This window comes from Drechmeria coniospora, chromosome 03, assembly GCF_001625195.1.
Source record: "Drechmeria coniospora strain ARSEF 6962 chromosome 03, whole genome shotgun sequence".
Classification (NCBI taxonomy): domain Eukaryota; kingdom Fungi; phylum Ascomycota; class Sordariomycetes; order Hypocreales; family Ophiocordycipitaceae; genus Drechmeria; species Drechmeria coniospora.
Window position 1 is genome coordinate 5,276,893 of NC_054391.1, and position 23,563 is coordinate 5,300,455.

A 23,563-nucleotide genomic window follows, 5' to 3' on the forward strand; every position below is an offset into this window, starting at 1 on the left:
GTCGCCCTGCTCTGGCTGCCATTGACGGCAGCTGTGGACATCTGTCCCTGCTTGACGGTGCCGTTTTCGATCCCTGCGGGCTCGAGTTTCTCCTCAACCGAGAGCTACATGGCGAGCCATTGACCCCATCATCTCGCTCGCCCACGTCGTCTACCTCATGCCACCGCGCCATTCCGGCCGTTGCCTATTGCCCCCTCTGCCCTTCAGCTTTCAAGGGAGAGGTGCGAGAGGTGCGAGAGGTGCGAGGGGTGCGAGTGGTGCACCTCTCTCATCACCCTTCTCCCGCCCCGACGCCGCCCACCATGGACGAGCCGCAGGAGGAGCAGGCACCCCCATCGGCGCCCTCACCCAGAGTGGCAGAGTCCAAGACGCATGGTGACCGTCCATCTCCTGCAGTGGCCCATGGCGCCATCGTCCTCCCAGAAACCACCGATCAGCCTCAAGGCTCCACGGTGTACCCGGCACGCGTCCCGTCCTGCAGCGCCAGCTCTTCCCAGCAGGTCGGACACCAATCCACCCCCTCGGATCTCTCTGGCGACCGAGTCTTTCCTATCCGATCCGTCGTCAGCGTCGACCCTTCATCGACAAAGGGTTCGATGGCCGGAGATGACCGTTCCTCGCCCTTCTTCGTCGATCCCGACGGTCGAGATGGCTCTCATCGTCCGGGTAAGCCTCGAAGGGAGCCTTCGACGGCTGGCCTCCCGTCTTCCATCACGGCAGCCGGTGATCGAGCGGCTCGCCTGCGGACGAAGCGGCCCATGAGCGGCCCCTTCTCGAGCATACAGGCCGATGCTGCGAGGCAGGGAACCGTGCCTCCCCTGTCTCTGAACGTTGTCATGTCGGACCGGGAATCCGATGCGTCCGGCTCCCATGACGGCGATCTCTCCTCCTCCGTCTCTGCTACCGCCCCGCCCCGGCCGGAGAGCCCCTGTACCGTGTCAGGACCAGAGTCCCTGGCCGAGTTGCCTCATGTCACCACGCGCTTCACTCACATCGAAACCGAGGATGGCCACGCCGTCATCACCGGGCGGGACGGCACCTTGCAGCGTTGCGAGGACGAGCCCATCCATACCCCCGGCGCCGTCCAGGGGTTTGGCGTCCTCCTGGCCCTCCGAGAGGAGGACGAAGGCTGCTTCGTCGTCCGCTATGTCAGCGAGAACTCGGAACGGATGCTCACCTACAGCCCCAAGCAGCTGTTTGAGCTCAAAAACTTCATGGATATCTTGACCGAGGAGCAGCAGGACAACCTGCTCGACCACATAGACTTTATTCGCGACGAGGATGCCGATCCTTCCGTCAACGGACCCGAGGTCCTCAGCCTCTCGATCCGACCACGTCAGAGGACGAGGACCATCAAGCTCTGGTGTGCCATCCACATCAACTCGGCCCACCCCGATCTCGTCATATGCGAGTTCGAGCTCGACGACGACCGGCAGTATCCGCTCAGACCCGAGGACGAGTCGACTCCAGATACGCCGCACGATACCTTGCATTCGAACCCGACGTTGGAGGAGATTGAGGAGAGCACCGAGATACTGAACAAGCCCCTCCGTGTCTTGCGAAGTGCCCGGAAGCAGCGAGGCGAGCAGGGTGCCATGCGCGTCTTTGACATCCTGTCGCAGGTGCAGGAGCAGCTTTGCGCCGCCTCCACGCTCGACAGCTTCCTCAAGGTTCTCGTCGGCATCGTCAAGGAGCTCACCGGTTTCCACCGAGTCATGATCTACCAGTTCGACTCCAACTTCAACGGCAAGGTCGTCACCGAGCTCGTCGACACGTCCCAAACCATAGATCTCTACAAGGGACTTCACTTTCCCGCCAGCGACATCCCCGCCCAGGCGTTGAACCTCTACAAGGTCAACAAGGTGCGTCTTCTCTACGACCGGGACCTTGAAACGGCCAGGATTGTCTGCCGCACCCAAGGAGACTTGGAGGTGGCCCTCGACATGACGCACGCCTACCTGAGGGCCATGTCGCCCATCCACCTCAAATACTTGGCCAACATGGCCGTCCGATCGTCCATGTCCATCTCCATCGCCGCCTTCGGCGAGCTGTGGGGCCTCATAGCCTGCCACTCCTACGGGCCTCGCGGCATGCGCGTCTCCTTTCCCATAAGGAAGTTGTGCCGCCTGGTGGGGGACACTGCCTCTCGAAACATCGAACGACTCTCGTACGCCTCAAGGCTGCAGGCCCGCAAGCTGATCAACACCGCCCCGACGGACAAGAACCCCTCGGGCTACATCGTCGCCTCGTCCGATGACCTCCTGAAACTGTTCGATGCCGACCTGGGCCTGCTCTCGATTAAGGGTGAGACGAAGATCCTGGGCTCCGTCGAGGACAGCCAGGAGGTGCTGGCGTTGCTCGAGTACCTGCGCATGCGCAAGTTGACCTCCATCTTCGCCTCCCAGGCCGTCGGCCAAGACTTTCCTGACCTGTGCTACCTGCCCGGCTTTCAAATCATAGCAGGCCTGTTGTATGTGCCTCTGAGCGTCGGCGGCCTGGACTTCATCGTCTTCTTGCGCCGAGGGCAGGTGAAGGAAGTAAAATGGGCTGGCAACCCGTACGAGAAAACCATCCGGGAGGGCACCGCAGGGTACTTGGAACCCAGAAGCAGCTTCAAGTCCTGGCACGAGACCGTCGTCGGCACTTGTCGCGAATGGACCGGGGAGCAGGTCGAGACGGCCGCGGTCCTCTGCCTCGTTTATGGTAATCGCTCTCCATTTCATCTGCTACTTGGAAGGACCCTGCGCTGATCGTCGCTGTCAGGTAAATTCATCGAGGTCTGGAGAGAGAAGGAGGCGGCGATACAGAGAAGCAAGCTGACGCGCCTGCTCCTTGCCAACTCGGCCCACGAAGTGCGAACTCCGCTCAACGCCATCATCAACTATCTTGAAATTGCGCTCGAAGGCACCCTTGACACGGAAACTCGGAAGAACCTCATCCGTTCCCATTCGGCCTCAAAATCTCTCATATACGTTATCAACGACCTGCTTGATCTGGCCAAGATTGAGGAGGGCCAAGATTTGGTCAAGGATGAGATTTTCGACTTGATGGCATGCATCCGGGAAGCGACCGATCCGTTCTACATCGACGCGAAGCGCAAGGGGATCCAGTACGAGGTAGCATCCCACCCGGGCCTCCCTAGGTTCGTCCACGGCGATGGGCGGATATTGCGGCAAGCGATCAGCAACATCACGGCGAATGCCATCGCCCACACCAAGGTCGGTTCGGTTGAAGTCGAAGTTTTGGTGTCAGAAATCAGGGATAGGCAGGCCAGTATCGAAATAATCGTCGCTGATTCCGGTGCGGGAATGAGTGCGAAGCAGCTGGATGCCCTGTTTCGTGACCTGGAGCAGGTTAGCAGCGAAGAAGCGGAACAGGTGGACACGTCGCCAGACCTGTCGGCGAAAGCAGACAAACCGCGAACCCTTGGCCTCGGACTCGCAGTTGTGGCCCGCGCCGTGAGAAATATGGATGGCCAACTGCGTCTGAAGTCGGAGGAGGGACAGGGCACGCGGTTCGTCGTTCAGCTGCCATTCTTGTTGCCCGACGAGTCATCTACCTCCATGGCCAGTTTCCACACTAGCCCCTTGTCGCATTGCGTCACCATCGCTTCGGATTCTGCGACCGCACCGGCAGGTGAAATGACGCTCATTGACCGCAGCCGAGCCATCAATGTGGTGCACGGCGAGGAGAAGACCGATGGAAAGGAGGCCGTTGCAGGAAGTCAGCCCACCATTGGCAGTTTGTCTAGTCAGGCAAGCCGCCGGAGTGGCGCTGACCGGCTCATAAACGCCATCCAGACGCCATTGCCTTTCAATGATGCTCAGGGGGAGGAGAATTTCACGAGCCATCGAGACTCGCAAGATCCCATCCGCTCCGGTTCCAGCTGGTGCGCCGCGTTGAAGGCGAATGATGGGGCCGGCTTTGTACTACCCCCAAGTGTCAACTCGCGAGCAGCCATCCCGTCAGCTTCTGCTCGCCCTCACCAGAAACAGACTACACTTGAACCGGGAGATGCCAAGCCGCATGTTCGGGCCATCAAGGTTCCGGAGGAATATACGGATATTCCGGCGGCATCGCGACAGAATGAACAATCGCGCGTGCTACTTGGCATAGCAAGTGGCAATGAGATCGGGGATGGTCCGGCCAAGACCGAAACACGAAATGGCGAGATGCACAGCAGTGCGCCGATGCGCGCCCTGGTCGCCGAGGACAATCCGATCAACATGAAAATTCTGCAGAAGAGGCTCGAGAGAACCGGTCACGAAGTATACCATGCTGTGAATGGCGAAGTCTGTGCTGCATTGTTCAAGGATGAACCCTCCAAGTTTGATATCATCCTCATGGATATGCAGGTAAGGGTACCGTCCGCTTTTCGATCTTGTCATGTGAACTGACTGTCATGGGGAGATGCCTATTGTCGATGGACTTGCAAGTGTCAAGATCATTCGCTCTATCGAAAACTCGACGGAGCACAAGGGACACTCAAAACTCGCAGAAATTAACGGCCGCATCCCGGTCTTTGCCGTCTCTGCCTCATTGGTCGAAACGCGAATACGGACGTATGTCGATGCTGGATTTGACGGGTGGATTTTAAAACCAATAGACTTTGATCGACTGCACACGCTGCTCAAGGGAATATACGATTCGCAGACACGGGATTCCTGCCTGTACATTCCGGGACAGTGGGAACGTGGCGGTTGGTTTTTATCGCGAAATGGAAACGAGGGCGATGATGACTTGCAGATTACGCCCAAAGCTGATATGACTACAACGAGGACTACCAGCGAGACGAACCCGATCGCGCGAGATCTAGCATCCGCAGTGCAAGATACTAGAGACATCTGCGTTGATGAACGGAATTGAAGGCGTCTTAACACTTGGAGTGTGCCCAAGGGGCACTTTGAACCATCTAAAGACGACCAGTCTCGCATGGACGAGGACAGACCCTCCTATTCGAACTGGGTCATGATTTTCTCTAAAGCTGAGACGAAAACCAGGCTGCGGAAACAATCTTTGGTACCCAACACAGTAAAAAGTCCCTAGCCCATCAGATGCCGCGAAACTACCTTCACGATATGCTTTCTGGGTCGCCGGCATGATCGTGCAAGAAAATTCCCCTTGAGTTCGAGATCAGGGCGTTGAGAATAACGACCTAGAATACCGATGGCGTGTGACGGCTACGTGATCCCTATAACATGAGTCTTTGCATCGTCTCAGCTTTAGGCTATGCTTCCTCGCTTTACCATGAGGGATTTTCAATGGTAGAATTTGTTCTGGTGCCGCCCATCGGGCTGGACGCGTGCATCAAGTGAGATGAACAACAACGCTACGAGGAAATGAACATAACGTATATCGCGAAGGCCGGTGCATAGAGCAGAGGTGTATTGCAGAAATAGGCCGTTGCTTGCAGATGCATATTGGCGCTTGGGCACTAGCCTCGTCTCGAAAGGATGGACAAGAAATGGGTTAAAGGGATACCATCGATGAGAGGTGACGAGGTAGAAATCTCATGCCGCATGACTATTGCAAAGGGGGGTATATATTCAGGAAGACGCTTCCAAACCGGCGACCAAGGGAAAAGCGAAACGCACAAGGCATAGCCATCTGCAAACAGGGTCTACGAGCGGCCCAAGCACCACAGCTTGGACCAAGCTTTCTGCCTCTTCTCCTCGTAATTTTCCTCACGCACGTTGTGCCTGCCGACGATGGTCAAGAATACCTGATCAAGCGTGGTTGGACTGACGCTGTACTGCACTCCTAGCTGGACTTTATGCTCCTCGAGCAGGCCGACGAGCTGGCCGATGGCCGCGCCGTCGTGGCTCGCGGAAGCGGCCTCGGCGGGGCGGTCGTGCATGACGCCGGGGTCAGGGTCGAGGGTATCGACAGTCTCGAGGGTATCAACAGTCTCGATGTTGCCGACGGTTGTCTTGTCCGAGGAGGAAAGGGCATCGGCAACGTCGCGGGCAGGGACGGAAAAGCGCAACTGTCCGTGGTATGTCTTGGTGTCAAGGGTGGCTGACGGGAGGACCTCCTGGATCCAGGAAGTGATGCGCTGCATCTCGGCATCTGACGTGCGTGGGGCCGTCGTAGACACGAGGTGGACGTGCAAAGCGTCGCCAAAGCGGTGGCGGAGGTCGTCCGGCGTTCCGAGGGCGAGCATCCGACGAGCGATAATTCCAGCCCGGCCAGCGAGAGCGTCGGCTTCCTCCATGCTGTGCGTCGTTAGCAGAATGGAGCGGCCGGGGACGGTGGCCGCGAGCGTCTTCCACATAACGCGTTTGGAGGCGGCATCGAGGCCAGAAGATGGTTCGTCGAGAAGGACGACAGTTGGGTTTCCCATAAGAGCGATTCCAAGGCTAAGCTTGCGCTTGTTGCCCCCCGAAAGCGCGTGTCCCATCCGTGTCTCGAACGGCTCTAGACCGACGGCGCGGAGCACGGCCGAGACCTGGTGGTTCGTATCGGCGATTCCTCGGATGCGGGCGTAGAACTCTAGGTGTTCGCGGACCGTCATCTGGTCGATGGCATCAACCTGGGGACACACGCCGAGGTGTGCTCTTGCGGCAGCGAGATTCTTGGTCACCGACTTGTCCTCGACGTAAATATCTCCTCCGCGGCGGCTGGGCTTCAAATCGCCGCGGATCAGAGATATGGTTGTTGACTTGCCGGCGCCGTTGGGCCCCAGAAGTGCGAACACTTCACCTCGCTTGATGCCGAATGTGATGTTGTCGACAGCCGTGTTCTTGCCGAAAGACTTGGTCAAGTGCATCACCCGCAGACCATCCTCGTGGATGCCGGTGCTGGTGACGCGCGTCAGCTCGTTGGCCATCGCTTCGTCGATGTCGTCGTTGACCCCTGCTCTTTTTTTATCGCGACGCTGGAAGAGGGGGCGGACGGTGGAGCCGACAGAGCCGCTGTCGAACCAGAGGACGAGACCAAAGAGGAGGAAACACTGGATGATCAAGTACGTGATGGGGCCGCCGTACATGGTAAAGCTCGCCGGGGTTTCGGAGATCCGCTGGCCGTTGCAAGCTGTCGAGAAGAGGTTCGTCGAGATGAAGAGGGCCCTCATGGCAGAGCCGATGGGTGCGAAGGCCGAAAAGATGAAGTGAGCCAGGAGCAGGGTTGAGTCTATCTTGTTGACGCTGACGTAGGTGATGACGCAGACGTAGGTGATGAGGTAACCGAGGAACATGACAGCCTGGTAACCGGTGGCCCAGGCGAGAGAAGCCAGCTGCGACTTGGCAAACAGGGAAACGAAGTAGGCGAGCAGGATCGACGCCAGCCCGTACAGAAACAGGATGACAAAGACGTATTCGAGATGGTACCAGATGCTTGATAGGCCTGCCCATATACCCGTCACGAGGGCTGAAGCGACTAGAGCAATGGAAAAATCGAAAAGGAGGTAGGCCATCCACAACGGAAATGGCCGCACACCGTTGGAGAACTGCAGGGCGCGGACGAAGCGCCGGCGCTCGGCGCTCGGGTAGAGGCCGAAGAAGGCGGGATAACAGGCCAAAGCGATGCACATGTAGATGACGAGATTGAGGGCGTCGCCGATGCCTGGATTGAAGGGGATGTCAAAGGCCGACCAGGTGGTCCCGATGGAGGTGTTTGTCAGAATCACGTCGAGAAACTGCTGTGCCAAGATGGGGCTGGTGACAAAAAGGTTGGCCACCCAAGCAACGGTCGGCGGGCTGCTGTCGTCGCCGAGCCAGACACCGGTGGTGAGATTCTTGCGGTTGTCGGTGATGAACTGCGTGAACTCATCGTAGGTGTCGACGAGGTGCGTATTGTTGACGGCGGCCTGGCCGAGAGCGCCGATGCTGCCAGAGCCAGAGAAGATGGGAAGAAACAGGCTCGTGATCATGGGGGTATTCAGGCGGGATGATGGTCCGGCGAGAAACATGACGCTGCGCTTATCCTTGATCTGGCTGAATGCGTCCTCGGTGCCCCAGGAGGAGGTCTGGTCCAAGGCCGAACATCCCAATTGCCTCTTGTCTTTAACGTACAGTGCGGTGAGCGCAGCAGCGATGATGGGCAATGCAAAGGCTATGGCGTAGATGAACCAGTTCTTCTTGAAGATAGTCATGCGCTTCCGGAAAAGAATAACGGCCTGCTTGTAGTAGTCGACTCGCTTGCCGTCCATAAGCTTGAGACTTGGGTCATCACTGGTGCGGGACGAGTCCTCCCGGTCACCAATCTTTTCGGCGACGGCCAGCTTGTTCTCGATGCCTCGAAAGGCCGGATCATTCTTGATCTCCTCCGCAAGCTCGAGGAAGACGTCCTCTATGGTCGGCCCCGAGAAGCGGTAGTCGGTGAGGCCAGCGGACTCTACCGTCCTGATGACCTGGGCCGCCAGTGCGCTGGTGGGAGCTACGTACGTGATGGATTCGAACGCCTCCCTCTTGGTGACTCCAGGGACGTCCGGTGTCGTCGGCGTGTCTCGGTTCTTGCCGAGGTGGACTCGGTATCCTCCGCCATATTTCTGCTTCAGCTCAACGGACGAGCCCTCGGCGCGAAGGGTGCCCTTGGACAGGATGGCAATGTGATCGGCCAACAGATCAGCCTCGTCGAGGAAATGAGTCGTCAGGATGAGAGTCCGCTTGCCGCGCTCGTTCAGGAGAATGTCCCATATCTTTCTACGCGACAAGGGATCGAGGCCGCTGCTGACTTCATCGACGCAGCACACGGCGCTCCCGCCCGTCAGCATCATTCCGAGCTGCAGCTTGCGTTTCTGCCCGCCCGAAAGGGTCTTGGCAAGCGACTTGCGCTTGGGGAGCAGGTCGATGGATTTGATCAGATCGACAATCTCCTCCTGCGAGGCCCGGTTCTGGGGCAACTTCAAGCGGTTGAAGATGGTCAAATGCTCCTCCACGCCGAGGTCGTCCCACAACACATTCCTCTGGGGCGCGATGCCGAGGCCGCTGGTGCCGTCTATGGTGATGGATCCGCTTGTCAGGCGATGCAAACCGGCGATGGCGTCCAGCGTTGTGCTTTTGCCGCTGCCGTTGGCGCCGAGGAGAGCGACGATTTGGCCCCTTCCGGCCTTCAAGGTCAGCTCGTCGACGGCGACGACCGGTTGGGCGTGATTTTTGGCCGACCTGAAGCGGGAGCGGAGGCGTGCAAATTTGCCCGGGTAGTAAATCTTGGTGAACTTGTTCAGCTGGACGGCGTCCTCGCCCAAACCGCCGCCCCGGCCATCGCTCATCTGGACGGTGCGCCCTTTGATGGCGGTGCCGTAGAGAAACTTTTCTATGTAGGCGGCGAGAAGCGGGTACAGGAGGATCTGCAGGGCGAGAAAGACCCATAAGACTATGCCGGGTACAGACCAGGGACTGTCCGGGGGGGTTTGGACGAGGCTGGTGGCCATGTTCTGCTTCTCGAACCGTGCCATGAGGGTGATGAAGTACACGTACGCGCACGGAGGGAAGAGCATGGAGAGAACGACGACAGGTACGGTGGTGGGCTGGGTGAGAGACTGCGCCAGGATGGCGAGGAGGAGGGTGGTGAGGATGGCGGTGATGCTGCTCAGCTGGGCCTTTCGGAAGAAGGAGGCGATGAAAATGGACAGGGAAGCAAAGGCAAGACCGGCGAGGATCTCCAAGAGGAGAATGATGGCAAGGCTCGTGTTGACGAAGACGCCAAAACGCAGGATGGCGGCTCCAAACACCCAGGCTGGAGCGTAGATGGCGGAAAAGGAGAGGTGATGCGAGACGATTCGAGCAGACTGAGCCATCCAGGGCTTCCGGACAGGCATCATGGCGTCGATGAGCTGGGACATGCCGGTCTCGCGCTCGGTGGCGATGTGACCGGTCAGGTGGTAGGTGATCCAGATGACGGTCGAGACGAAGGCGACGCCCATGAAGTTGATGATGGCGTTGTTGAAAATCCTTCGGACGCGACGGTCCCTCTCCTCTTGCGTCAGACTCGTGAAGGGAATCTCGCTGTTGCGGGCGAGGACGCCGCTGGGGGCCGAACTGCTGACGGAGGCGATGAGGGAGTCGACGGCACGCTGCATGGGTAGCAGATAAACCTCTTCGGGATTCTCGTCGCTGTCAATGTTGATCTTGAGCGGGCTCTCGGCGAGCGACGCATCCGTCCAAATGGTATAGTTCCAGATGAGGCCCGGTCCCTGGCTAGGCGAGGAGCGCACGACGAGGGCACCGAAACAGTTGGTGACGCCTCGCAGGGTGCTTCGGCACTCGACGGTGAGATTGTCCTCGTCGTCGACCCAGACGACCGTCATCGGGGCGCCGTAGTCGGTCGTCTGCTTCGCGATGCCGTCGAGCACCAGCTGGATTTCGGCATCCTGGGAGCGAGTGCGGACGAGGACAAGCTTGGTTCTGTCGGTTGCCTTGGCGACGTCGAAGGCTTGCGGCAGCGTCTTGACGGGGTGAGAGCTTCCGATGCCGTAGGTGGCCGGGGGCACGAAGAGGTTCTTGGCGAAGCTGAAGAAGGCGGAGAGGACGACGGGAACGAGAAAGGCCATGACGGCGACGAGGATCGGATGCCGCAGGAGCAGTATCCGGAAGTTCTTGGACATGAGGGTCCATATCTGGCGAAGGAGGGCCATGGCGGCCTGCGATGGCCTGCCCGATATGAGACAGCGGTTCGATCCTCTGTCGGTCGGTCGGCCGTGATAATGGTTGCTGGAGGAAGTGCAGGATGCTTTCCCCGTCGGCGTAGCAGAAAGCGCAGTCGAGAGACGGTACCTAGAAACACGACCTACGGAGGCGAACTGGCAGGTAGATCTCGATACAAAGTATCTGCTTCTGGTTTCGCCCGGGTTCAAGAGAGCGCAGGAAGCCGGCCGACGGATCTCTGTAACGCCCAAGAGGAGGGAGGGAGGGGGGGGGAGGGGGGGTGAAGGGGCAGATTCAAGGGTCCATCGGCCTCGGATGCCCTCAGATTGCCAAACGAGCGTGTGAAGGGGGAAAGAGTGGATGACAAGGTCGGGAGCTGGCTGCCACAGCTACAGTGAAGGCCATGGACGATGAAAAAAAAACACAGGCGAGGCAAAAGGTGGTGAGAATGTTCACGTCAGCCTTTGTGCCGGTTTGGGGGCTTGGGTGGCGAAGCCGGCATTGCAGCGGTAGCTACCTTGGCCGTAGATGATACCAAAGCAGTACCCCGTGCTTGCTCCAATATACCACTGCAGGACCGAGTAGGTACTTGGACGGGTGACGGGGAACGGAGTACAGCGTGTACAGTACTGCATGTATCCGCATTAGTATGTCATCGGTGCGGCTCGGCGACAAAAAGGAAGGACATCGTCACCAAATGAGTAAGCAGCCAGCGAGTGCCCTTTTTTGTCCTGCCGTGGAACAGGCAACTACCCGGATGAAGGTACGTCCCTAAGTACTTGTACATATCGTCATGAACTAAGTAGTACTATCCGTACATGGAGGTACCCAGTACGTAGAAGTACATGTACCGCTCTCCTTTTCGAGAGCGGGCCGGAGTTGCGTGAATGCCGCTCCCGAGTCTATTAACTGCGGCGAGTGACTGTACTCCGTTCTTGTTACCAGTGGCTGTACTTCAATGTACAAGTACTTGTGCGTCCAAATTTCAATACTTACTTACTGTAGGTACAGTACTTATACAAGCACTCTGTACTCTGTAATACTCTGTACTCTGTACTCCGTACTCCGTACTCCGCACTACTGAATACCATCCGAAATACCAAGTAGAGGTACCTGCTATTATGCTTCGTGGATGGTAGTCGGATCATTTGGGTAGGACCTAGAGACGCGTACAAGTACTCCGTACTCCGTACAAGCATAGTATTTCCACCAAGGTATTACCATCATCATCATCTCTGTCTCCGGCAGCCTCACTCCCGACCCTCACTTCCAATGCGCGGTCCCCCCCCATCGATTGAGCCCAAGCTTGTCCAGGGCAGTCACTACGCGCGTTCAAGTTGCCCGCCCGAGCAGTGTACATGAGCTGGCCTGGTAGTATCATTCGCTACCGCAATGAAGTACTATAAAAACTAGCTACCGAATAATAGCTCGCTCCCGCATTCAACCTGCAACTTCACCGAACTACTACACAACTTTGCCATCCCTAATACCGTACAGCAGCAAGTCAAGGGTGTCAAGTACAAGCAAATGGTCTGGTTTAAACTCAGACAGTCGATGCGCCACCTTGCACGCCACTAGGAAAGTGTCTCGTATACCTTGCCGGCGTAATAATAGCATGTGCATAAGGCGCAAGTGGAGCTGATACTCCAATACAACGACAAGTCAGCACAGGCACGATACAAATAGTACGACAGAAAACCCGTGGCAGGAATTATAAAATAAAATAGGAGAAAAAAGTCATGCTGGGCTCCTGGGAGAGCATCGCAATAGAGATCTACCGAACGTTCAACCTTCGCCTCCGCATGGAGGTGATCCGTACGGCACCGTTTTCCTTCTGCCACCAAATACGGCTTCACGGAAGGGCCACCCCGACCTCCCCTGTGTCACTTGGAGCTCACCTCGTGTACCAAAGTACGAGGTGCAGGAGTACGACTCACATGTACTTGCCTGGCACGTTGTCATTACGTTGCGTTTGCCCTCGCAGCTCCGCAAGCCAATCAAGCAATACCCTTCAGCGCGAGAGTTCATGGCGAACTCCGTCCGGAACGTGCAGCACTTCAGTTCAGCCTCTGTGCATGAAAGTGATTTCCAAAAAGGCATGAAAATGGCGCAGCAAGTATGTACAGGTAGTAGTGGTCGTATCTCTTCGAACTTAGTTCCGCATGGCTGTTTCTGCAAGAAGATGACAAACTTCCGAAATATACAACTTCGATCCTCCCTGCGAAAGTGTGGAGGTTGACGCGTTGATCGTCCATTTTTCGTATCCAGACGAGTCGAGCTTGCACTAAATCCCAACTGTAACTGTGTCATACAATTTTCTCGCAAATGGCGACGATAAGCAGCGGGACGCCAATGCTCATCCATCCTGCTCGCCTACTCGACCAAGAAGCCACCTCCAAGATCATCATCCCCATCGACCTCGACGCCAAACTCCTCCGTCACGTCGCTCTCGGCATTGTCCAGTTCCGCATCCATTGCCGCCTTTCGATCAGCCTCCTTCCTCTCCTCCTCATCAACGTTGCTCCATATCCTCTCCCTGATCCTCAGGCCCGTGAGCAACCTCCGCCACATCCGTAGCGCGATCGCACTCCTCCGTTGCTCTTCCATCTCTTGCTGCACATCTCCTAGCCCTTCCACCACCGCTTGGATCGCTTCCCCGAACTCGGCCGCCACGACGATGCCCTGCAGCACGGCCGTCCCCTGCCGACCCTGAAATTGAAACCCCGTCAGGGCGGGGGCGAAATCGGCGCCGAGTAAACAAGCAGCCCGCACGGCGTGTTCGTGCACCACATGTATGGCCCCCCGAGGGACCATGCTCGGGACGAAGACCTCGACATTGCCAAACTTGTTCTTCGGCACCCGCCCGTTCCGCACAGGAGGTGGCTCGTACAGCTCGGTTTGATCGACCGTATATATCGGCGTCCCGGCAGCATCCTCATCCGCCCGCGCGTCCTCGCCCTCGTACCGCGAGTCATTCGGACGAGCCTTCTTCGGCAGCCACTTGGCCGGTATTTCATTGGGCTTCACTTCGCGGCCGAGTCGGTACCACTTGTCGCCGCTCCTCGCGATCCGGACATCTCGTCGCCGATAGATCTTCTCCAACGGTCCGCGACCGCCGGCGGCCACCGTTCCGGACGGTGTCGCCCCGGGTACCAAAACCTCGTGCCTTCGCAGGTGTCGCTCGAGCGCAAACACAGGGTGGTCCTTAAAGTCCTGCACGTTCCGTGGCATCGGCTCACGGGCTTCGGCACCGGCAAGTTCGTTATTCTCGATCTGGTCCAGGTCCGTATTCCTCCTCGGCCGGAACAGCTTCGTCGCTTTCCCCCACCACCGCCCTTCATCATTCAAAACGTGATCCACACGCAACCTGCGCGTCTTGGCGGTGTAAGCTTTGGCATACCGCCTCGTCACGTCTGTGGCAACCCCATCCTCGTCGAAGGCGACAACGTAGGAAAGGCAGTTCTCTCTGTCGGAAATCGGTGGCTCGAATAATGAAGGCTTCCAGAATGAATGCAAAACAACCGGGTCCGCCGGCTGCCACTTTTGGTGGCCAATATCCAGGACCTCAACCCAGTACACTGGATATGGAGACTCATGGATTTTCACCGGATTTTCGAACGTATGTTGCGCTCTTGGAGATGGCGGTGGGGGTTGAAAATTGTACGCCGTGGCATTGGGATGGCCCAATCTTCGTCGAACGGTCGAGCCGCTGGAGGACGACGCACTGCTGACCTTGTCGGTCAACGCTTGGTACTTTGCGACAGCGTCGCGGTGCCGCTCGGTTTGCGACTTGGAAGCCTTGGCTTTTTTCTGAGCTTTTGGGAGCGTGGGAGAGGCAGAGAGGAAGGAGAGTGGTTGCAGCGAGCAGACGAGCCTGGCACGAACCCCTACGCTTCTCAGCAGTGCACAGTACAGCTGTGCTCCCGCATCACGACTACCTTGCAGCTTCCTCGCCGCTTCTCGGAAGTCTTTTCGGTCCAGGCACGAGTCCATATCGGCTGGCGGTTCGTACTTGGAGTCTTTCAGTCGTCATCACTCACGATGGCTAGGAGCCACGCGGGTCCGTACTTACATCCTTCAATTGCTCGGCATCTTCCGCCCAGAGCGCTCTCCGTAGACCTCTCTCCCTGATTTTAAACCTCGCTTTCCACAGCTCCCCCGATTGCTTCAAGCCAGTTTTGAGACTCTCGGCTTGCCCAAATTGCGTCAGACGAGATGATGGGTTCAGATAGTCGATTGACTTTTCCGTCAGGTGCGGCCGCAGGGATCTCTGAACCTCGGCATCGTTACACCAGTGATTCCGCCTCGAAACATGCGACAGGAGGCATAGAAGATGCATCTTATGGATCTCAATCCGCATTTCTCTCTCTTCTTTGCTGATTGGCTTGCGTCGCTCTGCAGCCCTCTTCATCGGTGTTGTGGCCGCTTGCTGAGCAGAAAGATTGAGCTCCAGCTCTGCAGGTTTGTCTGCGTGCTTCTCTTTCGGTGCGGAAGTAAAGTCTATGTCTTCGAATTCCAGCTCTTCGTTGTCGTCGTCGCCATCATCGTCCGAGTTTAGCTCCATCGTCTGAACCGTCGGCTCTGGCATCTCGACATCTTCGAACTCTATGTCGCCGCTGTCGTCGTCGCTGCCATGACCTTTGACATCGGCGTCTCCGGATGTAAAGGGTCTATCCTGACCGACCGAGAGGGTGGAAGCCGGCTGTCCTCCTACCCGCGTCGTTGGTCGCCTCCGTTTCAAGGGCCGTTCCGCGGGGCTTTCGCTTCCTGTCGCGACTCCGGCCTCGGTCAGCATCTGCTGATAAACGTCAGGTTCTTCATCGCTTCCCCTGGCCGCCGACCCTCTGGCTCTTCTCGCGGACGTGGTGCTCCTTGTGCCAACCATGGTTGGATGTCTGCCCGCCCAGCTCGGGGAAGCTAGTTGTCGTCATCGGTTCAGGTGTCTGGCGCGAGGTCACGTGTTGCCGTGTACACCGATCATGTATTATTTCGTCACCAGCACCAACAACAGTTTTGGGTATTATTACTCCGTACAACCGTACAAGTCACGTCGTGCAAGTTCCACATGTGCTGTGTTAGAAAGCCAATGTGCGTGTGTGTCAAGAGATGATGTAAACGTGTGTGTCGAGAGATGATGTAAAAGCATATTCTACAAAAATACGTATGCCAGCTTGAAGATGTTTAATTTTAACATTGGAGAGGTACGGTGACTCCAAGACAATTACGACGGTGATGGGTACCAAGTCAAGGGCATTCGTATTCATGCATCTGGAACCTCCCTTCGGATGCTTCAGGGGTGTGTTGGACAAATACGTGAGAGTTAATCTCGGAGGTGCAAACAATGTACACCTCCGGAGATACTTGTATTTGACTTCATCATGCGGGGTCCAGTGCAGGCCGTTTCTCGGCGTGACACGTTGGTCCTCCCCACATCGCCTCTGCTCGCATCTAGGTGTAGTTTCCATCTCACCACTTCCCTACCACCCATCACAACCATGACGGCGGATATGCTGTTTCTAGCAAACATGGTATGGCCTGGCCACAGCAGTCTCTCCAGGTACGCACGCAGACAAAGGAATGGACCATACGACGGCGACAAGGTGTGTCACAGTTCGACGGCCCGAAATCAAACATCACTCTCATCACTCCCACCATGAGCCGGCCAACAGCAACCAGAAATGCCAACAAGGATACGTCTGGTCGTCATTTGGTCAACCAGCCGAGATAATCAGCAACAATCAAGGTCACCATCCTGGTGTTGGTTAGGCAAAATTTGGGACAAAGCGGTGGTGGTTGGGAAAGTACGTACGCATGCGGAGCGATCCGGACATAATACGTGCCGAAGCCGCGGTAAAATCGCATCAGGCCCTCCTGCTTGGCCACCTTGGTGAAGCAATCCGCCATACCCTTGTAGGGCAGCTTGCCGTCGGGCCCCTTGGACTGCTTCTGCAGCCGCGTCTTTACAAAATCGAAAGGCAGGCTGAAAAAGCTGGCGAAGAAGCCGGCGATGGCACTGGCGGCGAGGGTCTGTGACCGGGTCGAAAGTTCCGTCTTCTTCTTCAGCTGCACCTTGGCTTCGCTAAAGAAGGCAAGCTGTCCAAAGTTGAGGGCCATGGCGCGGACGACGGTCGGGGCGGCACCAGCCCAAAGTGCGCCGACACCCTCGCTCTTGGCAATGGACACGAGTGCGTCGATGGCAGACTTGTAGTTTTTTCGTTCGGCCAGCGGTTTCAGGCCATCGCTTTGCATCCGAATGAGGGCTAGATCGGCGGGGTTGCCAATCATGGCAGCAATTCCACCAGCCGTCAGGCCAGCCGTCGCGCGCTCTGCGAAGCCGATGCTTCGGTTCTGGTTCTTTGCCCGAGCAGTCAGGTTGCCCATGATGGTGTCGAAGAGGCCGAGGCGGGCCGTGGTATAGACTGCCTGCCGCAGGAGACCGGCCGAGAGCCCGGTGTACAGGTCGAGAACCTTGCCGCTGGCGAGGATTTGTCGAGTGACGGAGAGCGGCGCCGCTTTGGGGCCCGACGAGGTCCCCTCACCGGCGAGCTGGATGCGGACTTTGACCATGTCCACGGGTTGGATGACACTGGTGGCGACCATGCCGCTGAGGCCACCGTTGATGAAGGGCAGTGCCGCCTTGACGAAAGGGGTGTGAAGGATGTCCCTGGCGACGGCAACACCGTCCGTCTTGGCAGCATTCATGACATCTGTAGTTCGGTTTCGAGCCGACTCGGCCGCTTGCTTCAAGCTGGTTGAACTCATGGCGGCGGTGATGACTGGGGTATCTACCGGCTCGCTTGCCGAATTCTGGATCGGAGCGCTCGTCTTTGAGGACGGGAAAGTACGGGGGTTGAGGGTGAGAAAATATGCCGTCGAGCTTCTGGAGCGTATGGGCAACCTGTTGCTTTCTGATGTTAGACAAGCAATCCCCAGTCAAAACAGGGTCGGGCACGGTCGAACGGGCGCAGCGTGGGCACTCTGTGGCAGGCAGGATTGGGGAGGAATAAGGATCACACGGAGCACTGATAAGCCGCTTCAAACTCGAACGAAGAGCAAGCATTTCGGCCGGATGTTTCTGGCCGAACGGATCTAGAACAGTGCCTCCGACAGGCAGTCAGGGGGTAGTGGGGGGGTGTACGTGGGAGAGGGGGCGAGACGGTGACAAGAAGTGATACAAAGGCTATGCCAATGGCGAAACTTGCGATTGGCAATTAGCCAGAACGACTTGGGGATTCCTCGGCGGTCCCATACGGATTGAAACCTCCGCTCGCCGGGGCGCAGGTATTGAGGGGATGGGCGGATGAGAACGGTACAGCGTGGTATGTTGGGGGGGGGGGGGGGGTGGAGGCAAGCGAATGGAATGAGAGGAAAGCAACGTACGAGGTCTCGAAGCCGACAGGACTTTCAAAGTACGTCGACAGAACGAAGCAGCTGGGTCGAGACGGGAGAAGGCCGGGCAGCTATGGCTGAGTATGCCAACGAGCGATGTTCGGGACGGTTATTGAGCGAGGAGGGGGGAGATGGTCGAGTCGAGGATGCTTGCGGGGTCGCGACTCGTCGTGGCCGCTGTTGCAGAGCGACTGCAGTACCTGAACCGTCACCAGAAACTGGCAAGTCTGTCGAAGAGACTTGATGTGAGTCAATGGAGATGGAAGAGATTGGAAATTTCGGAGGTGTGAGAGAGACGGGGAGGCAAACGTCACGCAACGAGAATTTGGGCAACGGTGGCGTGAAGGACTAATGACGTGCCCGGCGATGTGTAAGTGGTAGTCGGAAAGCTTAAATGACTTGCGAGGGACGAGGCAGCCGTTGCCGCTCGGTTGAAGGGAAAGAAGGTTTGATTGATTGTGCTGCTAGTGGCGAGATGCTCGGCAGCGAGTACTCCGTACCTGATGGCGAGAAGTGTTGGGAGAGGAGCAGGAAGCAACGGCCGGGCGGTCCATGTACTTATTGGCACTGGCTGGCGCGGCCGACGTGGTGGATGGTGGAGGAGAAGCCAGCGATCAGGCAGCGTCCACTTCGCTAGAGAGCGACACCACCTCGACCTCGACCATTCAGATTGCACATCCATCCACATGAGCCTGCAGCTTGATGGAACGGGCTGTCCCGGTCTGACACGATCCAAGTTCCATACGGACGACCGTGACCACGGCCAAGCAGTTCTCGCCTCGGCCGTGCGGGGTTGCTGCTTGCCGCGCTGCGTCCGTCCCAACCCTTCACCGTCGCCGCCTGCCCTTCTGCTTCTGTCCTTCACGTGAACAGGACAAGACAGCGGGTTTCGCTCGCTAGCTCGTCGCCTGGCTGGTGGTGGGTTCCTTGGTGGCCTAGTTCGTCGGTGGTGGATGGTGGGCGCACGCAAGTTCGGGTGCCACGAACCAGGTGCAGCCAATGGCACAGCCGGCACACGATGGTAACCGATATCATCCGTCTTGTCGGTCGAGGCGGGCCATGGGGCTGTTGCACGGACAGCTACGGCGGAGCACATAGCATCCATCACCCTGCTGCCGCATATCCCGCGTCGGCATCTGGCATGGCCTTTGCGATATGCAGACGCGCAAGAGGAGGATTCGCTGCAAGTCGACGTAAGCAGCCGTCGCACGACCGACTCGAGAGACGGTCGATCTGGCTTGCACAGTGGCGCATCCCCACCCACGGCCAGCTTGCGACTGTTCCTGGCACCCAGCAGCCGCTCAAGCCACCTGGTACCGTACGAGGGAGTACCAACAGTAGCTCGGAAGCGGAAAGTCACCCCAACTGCTGGGAGGATCACCAACACCCCGTCGGAACCGCGCTTCTCCCAGGTGGTGGGGGGCTACTCTTTAACACCGTCTCGACGTGGATGCGGACGTCCTTGATGAGCCATTTTGTTTTCTCCTCGCCAGCTCTGAGGTCGCTGCTGTGCGTTTCATCAGCTTCGTCCGGGATGTTGCGTGCCAGCATGCATGCGCCCTTACTCCTGCTACTAATAGGTACTACTACTAGAACGGCGCATGTCACAGGTGCAATGACGCAACAGGTCGTTGCGTACGGAGTACGGGGTACTTGTACTCCATCCCACCACAGTATCATGTACATGCACTTAGTTGTACACATGGTATTGTACTGTAAGTACGGAGTACGTAAGTATCTGAGTACTTAGTGCATGTTCCGGTATGACCTGCAGCCTGCGGGTACTGTACTCCGTACGGAGTACATGTACTGGTAGGCAGGTAAGTACTTAAGTACATGCACAACACGCAACTGCAGTGCCTAGTACTTACAGTAAGTACTTAGGTGCACATCTAGTGGTTGTGTTCGCTGACTGCCATTGCGGGGTCGAACGGACGCTGATCAACGGATCGATCCACTGGTCCACCCACTGGTCCACTGGTCCACTGATCAGTCGTCGCACCAAGGGATCCATTCTCCCGATGCCTTCATACTTATACAGTAGTTGTACTCGGAAAGCACAATGACTACTCGTCCCAGCTGCCTCGGCTATTGTTCACTTAGTGCTGCCGAACCGGATAGCGAACCACACACCAGATGAGACCCCGATATCGCAAACGAGCCCACAGCGCACCGGCGAATTACCCTGCCTCTGTCCCGGGCGACAACCGCTGTAGTTCCATGGTGACTTTGGAATCTACAAGTACTTGCCTCAAACGGAACATGTCGAGAAACCTCCCATCTTCTCGGTGTGAAATACACCGCATTGGGATACGTGGGGATGAACCGGTCGAAGAGAAACAATCGATCGCCGCCATTCATCTATTGTGAATTCGCAACAGTATTTGCCAGGACAGACTGGTTGGGCGAAAACCCATCCAGATACTGCTCCTGCTCCAGTCTGAAATGGAACAGACCCCTCGGCGGCACTGGCACCCACTCGCCTCCGGGTCCGGATCCGGTGCTCCCTCCATTCTGGAGACCCACGTGGCGTTGTTGAATCAGGTTTCCCCGCACAATCTACCGGCGTTGCATTTCATGAAAAGAAATTATGAATAAATACACGGGTACTCTACGTATGCGGAGTACTTACTTGCATGCGCATGTGCTCTAACTCGTCGTTACCTTCGAACCTCACCCGTCCGTCCACCGTCGTCCTGATCATCACCCTCATTATTCTATCCTCCCGATGCATAGGAACCTGCCCTCCGCCGTCTTGCAAAGCGCAATTCACCGTCCCCCGCAGCAGTCAAGGCCAATGGGTACCCATACATGTACGGCAACTAGGCGTACAGTAGCAGGCACCACCTATCCATGACGGAGCGGACATTTCGCTCAAGAGTACGGGGAACTGAATGGTTAATCTCAACAGCCGAGATAAAAAAAAATACACTGGTACTGGACACAGCGAGGGAGATGCCCAAGGAGTCCCGTTTTCCAGACGTACGTGGAGTAGAGGCGAATGCACCCTCCCAATAGTTAGTTCACCGTCGCACAACCACAATCGAGAACCACTCGCTGAGTTATCCGTCATGGCCATGGCCGCAACGCCCTGTGCGGTTCTTGCTGTGGCCGAGGACAACTGCGGCCAGCTTTCTGCACCTGTATGTCCTCTCCGAGTTTGTGCACATTTCAGCAAGCCCGGAATGCTACGGATGTGTGCATATGTGTCAGTGATGGATTGATGGTCGGCGTATTGCCATGCCGCCACCGACTTGACGGCAATGTCTACCAGGATCGTCTACATTATGCTTCAACGCCAAGGTTGTGTCGGCAAGGTCATGTTAAAGCTTGGACATCGGTAGCAATCTGCACTACCCGACATCCTACCGTGCAGGTGAGTGTTCACTAACATGCGCACTACCTAGCACAGAGTGCACACAAGTTCTACCTTGGCAGTATTACTATTAGTTGCCTAGTTGTACCGCCAACGGTGCCTGTAAAGTGGCACCCCACTGTCGTCATGTCAGCGGGTCAGCACCCCAGTCTTATTCGCACTGTTCTTTTTATGTGAGGATTCACGCGAAAGCACGGTAAAATTCCCATATTCATACTGGCCTGACTAACCACCGAATGAAAGGTAAAGTATTGAACTCGCTCCGAAGCCATCACGAGCTTCCAGTACACCATTACGCCAACACTGTGCAACATGCCCAAACGAAAGCGTGCTGCCGAACCCACCTTGCACTCTGTGCTCGAAAAGCACCAAGATGAGATTTTCCGAGCCCTCAAAGCCGCCAAGGGGTTCGAGAGGCAGCGTCTGAGTAAGAGGCTTCGTGAGGATGGCGCTTCTGGTGACAAGAAGGAACGGTTGGAGCGAGAAATCACTGTGCTTAAGGTATCCTTCATCCGCACTTTTCCATCGCTCCACGAAATACCTCCCACGGCTGACAACAGGCTGCAGTCCCTCGACCTTCACCAGACCGCGCGTGCCCATCTGTTCTCTTCGCTTCTCAAAATCAAGACCATCGCCGCCAGCGACAATCTCCCCGACCAGCTCCGAGCCGGCGTGTCCAAACCGCAGCTCCCCGAAGAGGAACGAGCATCGCTCCATAATGTCACCAGTGGACTCTATAACCGAGATTCCATCAAGCAAGCCGTGGACCGCGCCATCGCCGACGTTTGCGGCGCCCTCCACCTCCCCGTGCCTGAAAGGAGCAAACGTCTCCGCAAGGACAAGCGGACGGAGAAGGAGGGGCAGCCCTCGGATCGGATACAAAGCCAAACCGTCGAGCAGGCCATACCGGAAAGCGTGGAGGAGATCGCGGCCGAGGACGTCACCGACTTTGAAGGCTTCGAGTCCGCCCTAGATGACGAGTCTGACGTCGATGATTTGCCTAGCAAGGGAAAATCTGCGCAGGAACCCGACTTTTCCCAGTTCGATGGTCTACTGGGAAGTTCCGAGGATGAGGAAGAATTCGACGCGGCAACTTTGGCCCGGTTCAAGGGCAAGGAAACGGTTGACTTGGACGATATTTCGCTCTCCGGCTCCGCCTCGGACGTCGATTCCGAGATGGAGTCGGACGGAGAGCTTGGCACGGAGTCTGACGGTGAATCGGATAGAGAGTCGCGTTCCGTTTCGCCATCACTTTCACCGCCCCCGAAGAGGAGAAAGGATGACTCCAAATCATCTGCCGCCTCGAAGACCCGCCCAGCCACTGGCTCAACCTTCCTGCCATCCCTCATGGGCGGTTACATCTCCGGCTCCGAATCCGCATCCGATCTGGAGGATACGAAGCCGAAAAAGCGCCGCGGACAACGAGCCAGGCAGGCCATCTGGGAGAAAAAGTTTGGCGCCAGTGCCAAACATTTGCAGAATCAGAGCCAAAAGGGCGGCAGGGATGCCGGTTGGGATATGCGGCGGGGAGCCATGGGTGCGGATGACCATGAAAGCAACACACCGTGGAAGAAGGGTGTTCGGAACCCCCTGGCAAGGGCTGGAAGAGTCGGTCGCCCCGAGCGCCAGGACGAGGTAACCAAGCCGTCGAGGCCGACGAAGAGGGATGACGAGGGCCCTCTCCATCCCAGCTGGGAGGCGAAGAAAAAGGCGCTCGCATCTGCGAAAGCCGTCGTCTTTGCCGGCCAGAAAGTGGTTTTTGACTAGCGCGAACCATAGTTCAGGAGACAACGACAAAGCCACCTGAATGTCGATGCATAACCTCCATTACATACTAGTACATTCACATCAGATTCCCGTTACATAAGGTACCGAGCAGAGCTGTGGTGAGACAGATCGATCAGCTCCATTGAATGCCGAAGGAGCGGCCTGGTGGCCCTTTGGCAGACACGCCTGCCGACTATATGTCACCCAACCCAAACAGGCAGTCGCTCCCTGCCCTGCGTTGTCCCAGGCTGGTGACCTCTGTTGAACGATGCCCAGCTTTCATCACTCTGCATCCTTCTTTTCCTTCGTCCAATTTCTCCTCTTGAGTCCTTGGAGCACCGTTGTATATTATAAGCTATCATAACCTAGGAGCACGTTCGTCCCCCCAATCGTCAAGTTCGTTGCCATTCGAGGACTCGACAGTGCGTCTGTCTCCCGTCACCCA

The 23,563-nt window shown here is 57.1% G+C and overlaps 5 protein-coding genes across 5 annotated transcripts; 2 read left to right on the top strand and 3 right to left on the bottom strand.

The window, feature by feature from the left end:
• Nucleotides 1–302: 302 nt before the first annotated feature.
• Nucleotides 303–4,866, top strand: DCS_07144 (putative phytochrome-like histidine kinase; the record flags this gene model as incomplete). The annotated part of the gene is made up of 3 exons (XM_040804430.1): nt 303–2,703; nt 2,764–4,355; nt 4,411–4,866. The coding sequence occupies 3 exons, from the start codon at nt 303–305 to the stop codon at nt 4,864–4,866; spliced, it is 4,449 nt and encodes a 1,482-aa protein (XP_040654534.1).
• A 754-nt stretch (nt 4,867–5,620) lies between these two features.
• On the bottom strand, nt 5,621–10,576 carry DCS_07145 (uncharacterized protein; the record flags this gene model as incomplete). Its single annotated transcript, XM_040804431.1, has 1 exon — nt 5,621–10,576. The coding sequence occupies one exon, from the start codon at nt 10,574–10,576 to the stop codon at nt 5,621–5,623; it is 4,956 nt and encodes a 1,651-aa protein (XP_040654535.1).
• Nucleotides 10,577–12,959: 2,383 nt separating this feature from the next.
• Nucleotides 12,960–15,471, bottom strand: DCS_07146 (nitrilase; the record flags this gene model as incomplete). The annotated part of the gene is made up of 2 exons (XM_040804432.1): nt 12,960–14,597; nt 14,659–15,471. The coding sequence occupies 2 exons, from the start codon at nt 15,469–15,471 to the stop codon at nt 12,960–12,962; spliced, it is 2,451 nt and encodes an 816-aa protein (XP_040654536.1).
• An 818-nt stretch (nt 15,472–16,289) lies between these two features.
• Nucleotides 16,290–17,348, bottom strand: DCS_07147 (nitrilase; the record flags this gene model as incomplete). The annotated part of the gene is made up of 2 exons (XM_040804433.1): nt 16,290–16,338; nt 16,396–17,348. 2 exons carry the CDS (start codon nt 17,346–17,348, stop codon nt 16,290–16,292), a joined length of 1,002 nt encoding a protein of 333 aa, XP_040654537.1.
• A 4,315-nt stretch (nt 17,349–21,663) lies between these two features.
• Nucleotides 21,664–23,118, top strand: DCS_07148 (Bud-site selection protein, BUD22; the record flags this gene model as incomplete). Its single annotated transcript, XM_040804434.1, has 1 exon — nt 21,664–23,118. The coding sequence occupies one exon, from the start codon at nt 21,664–21,666 to the stop codon at nt 23,116–23,118; it is 1,455 nt and encodes a 484-aa protein (XP_040654538.1).
• Nucleotides 23,119–23,563: the final 445 nt, after the last annotated feature.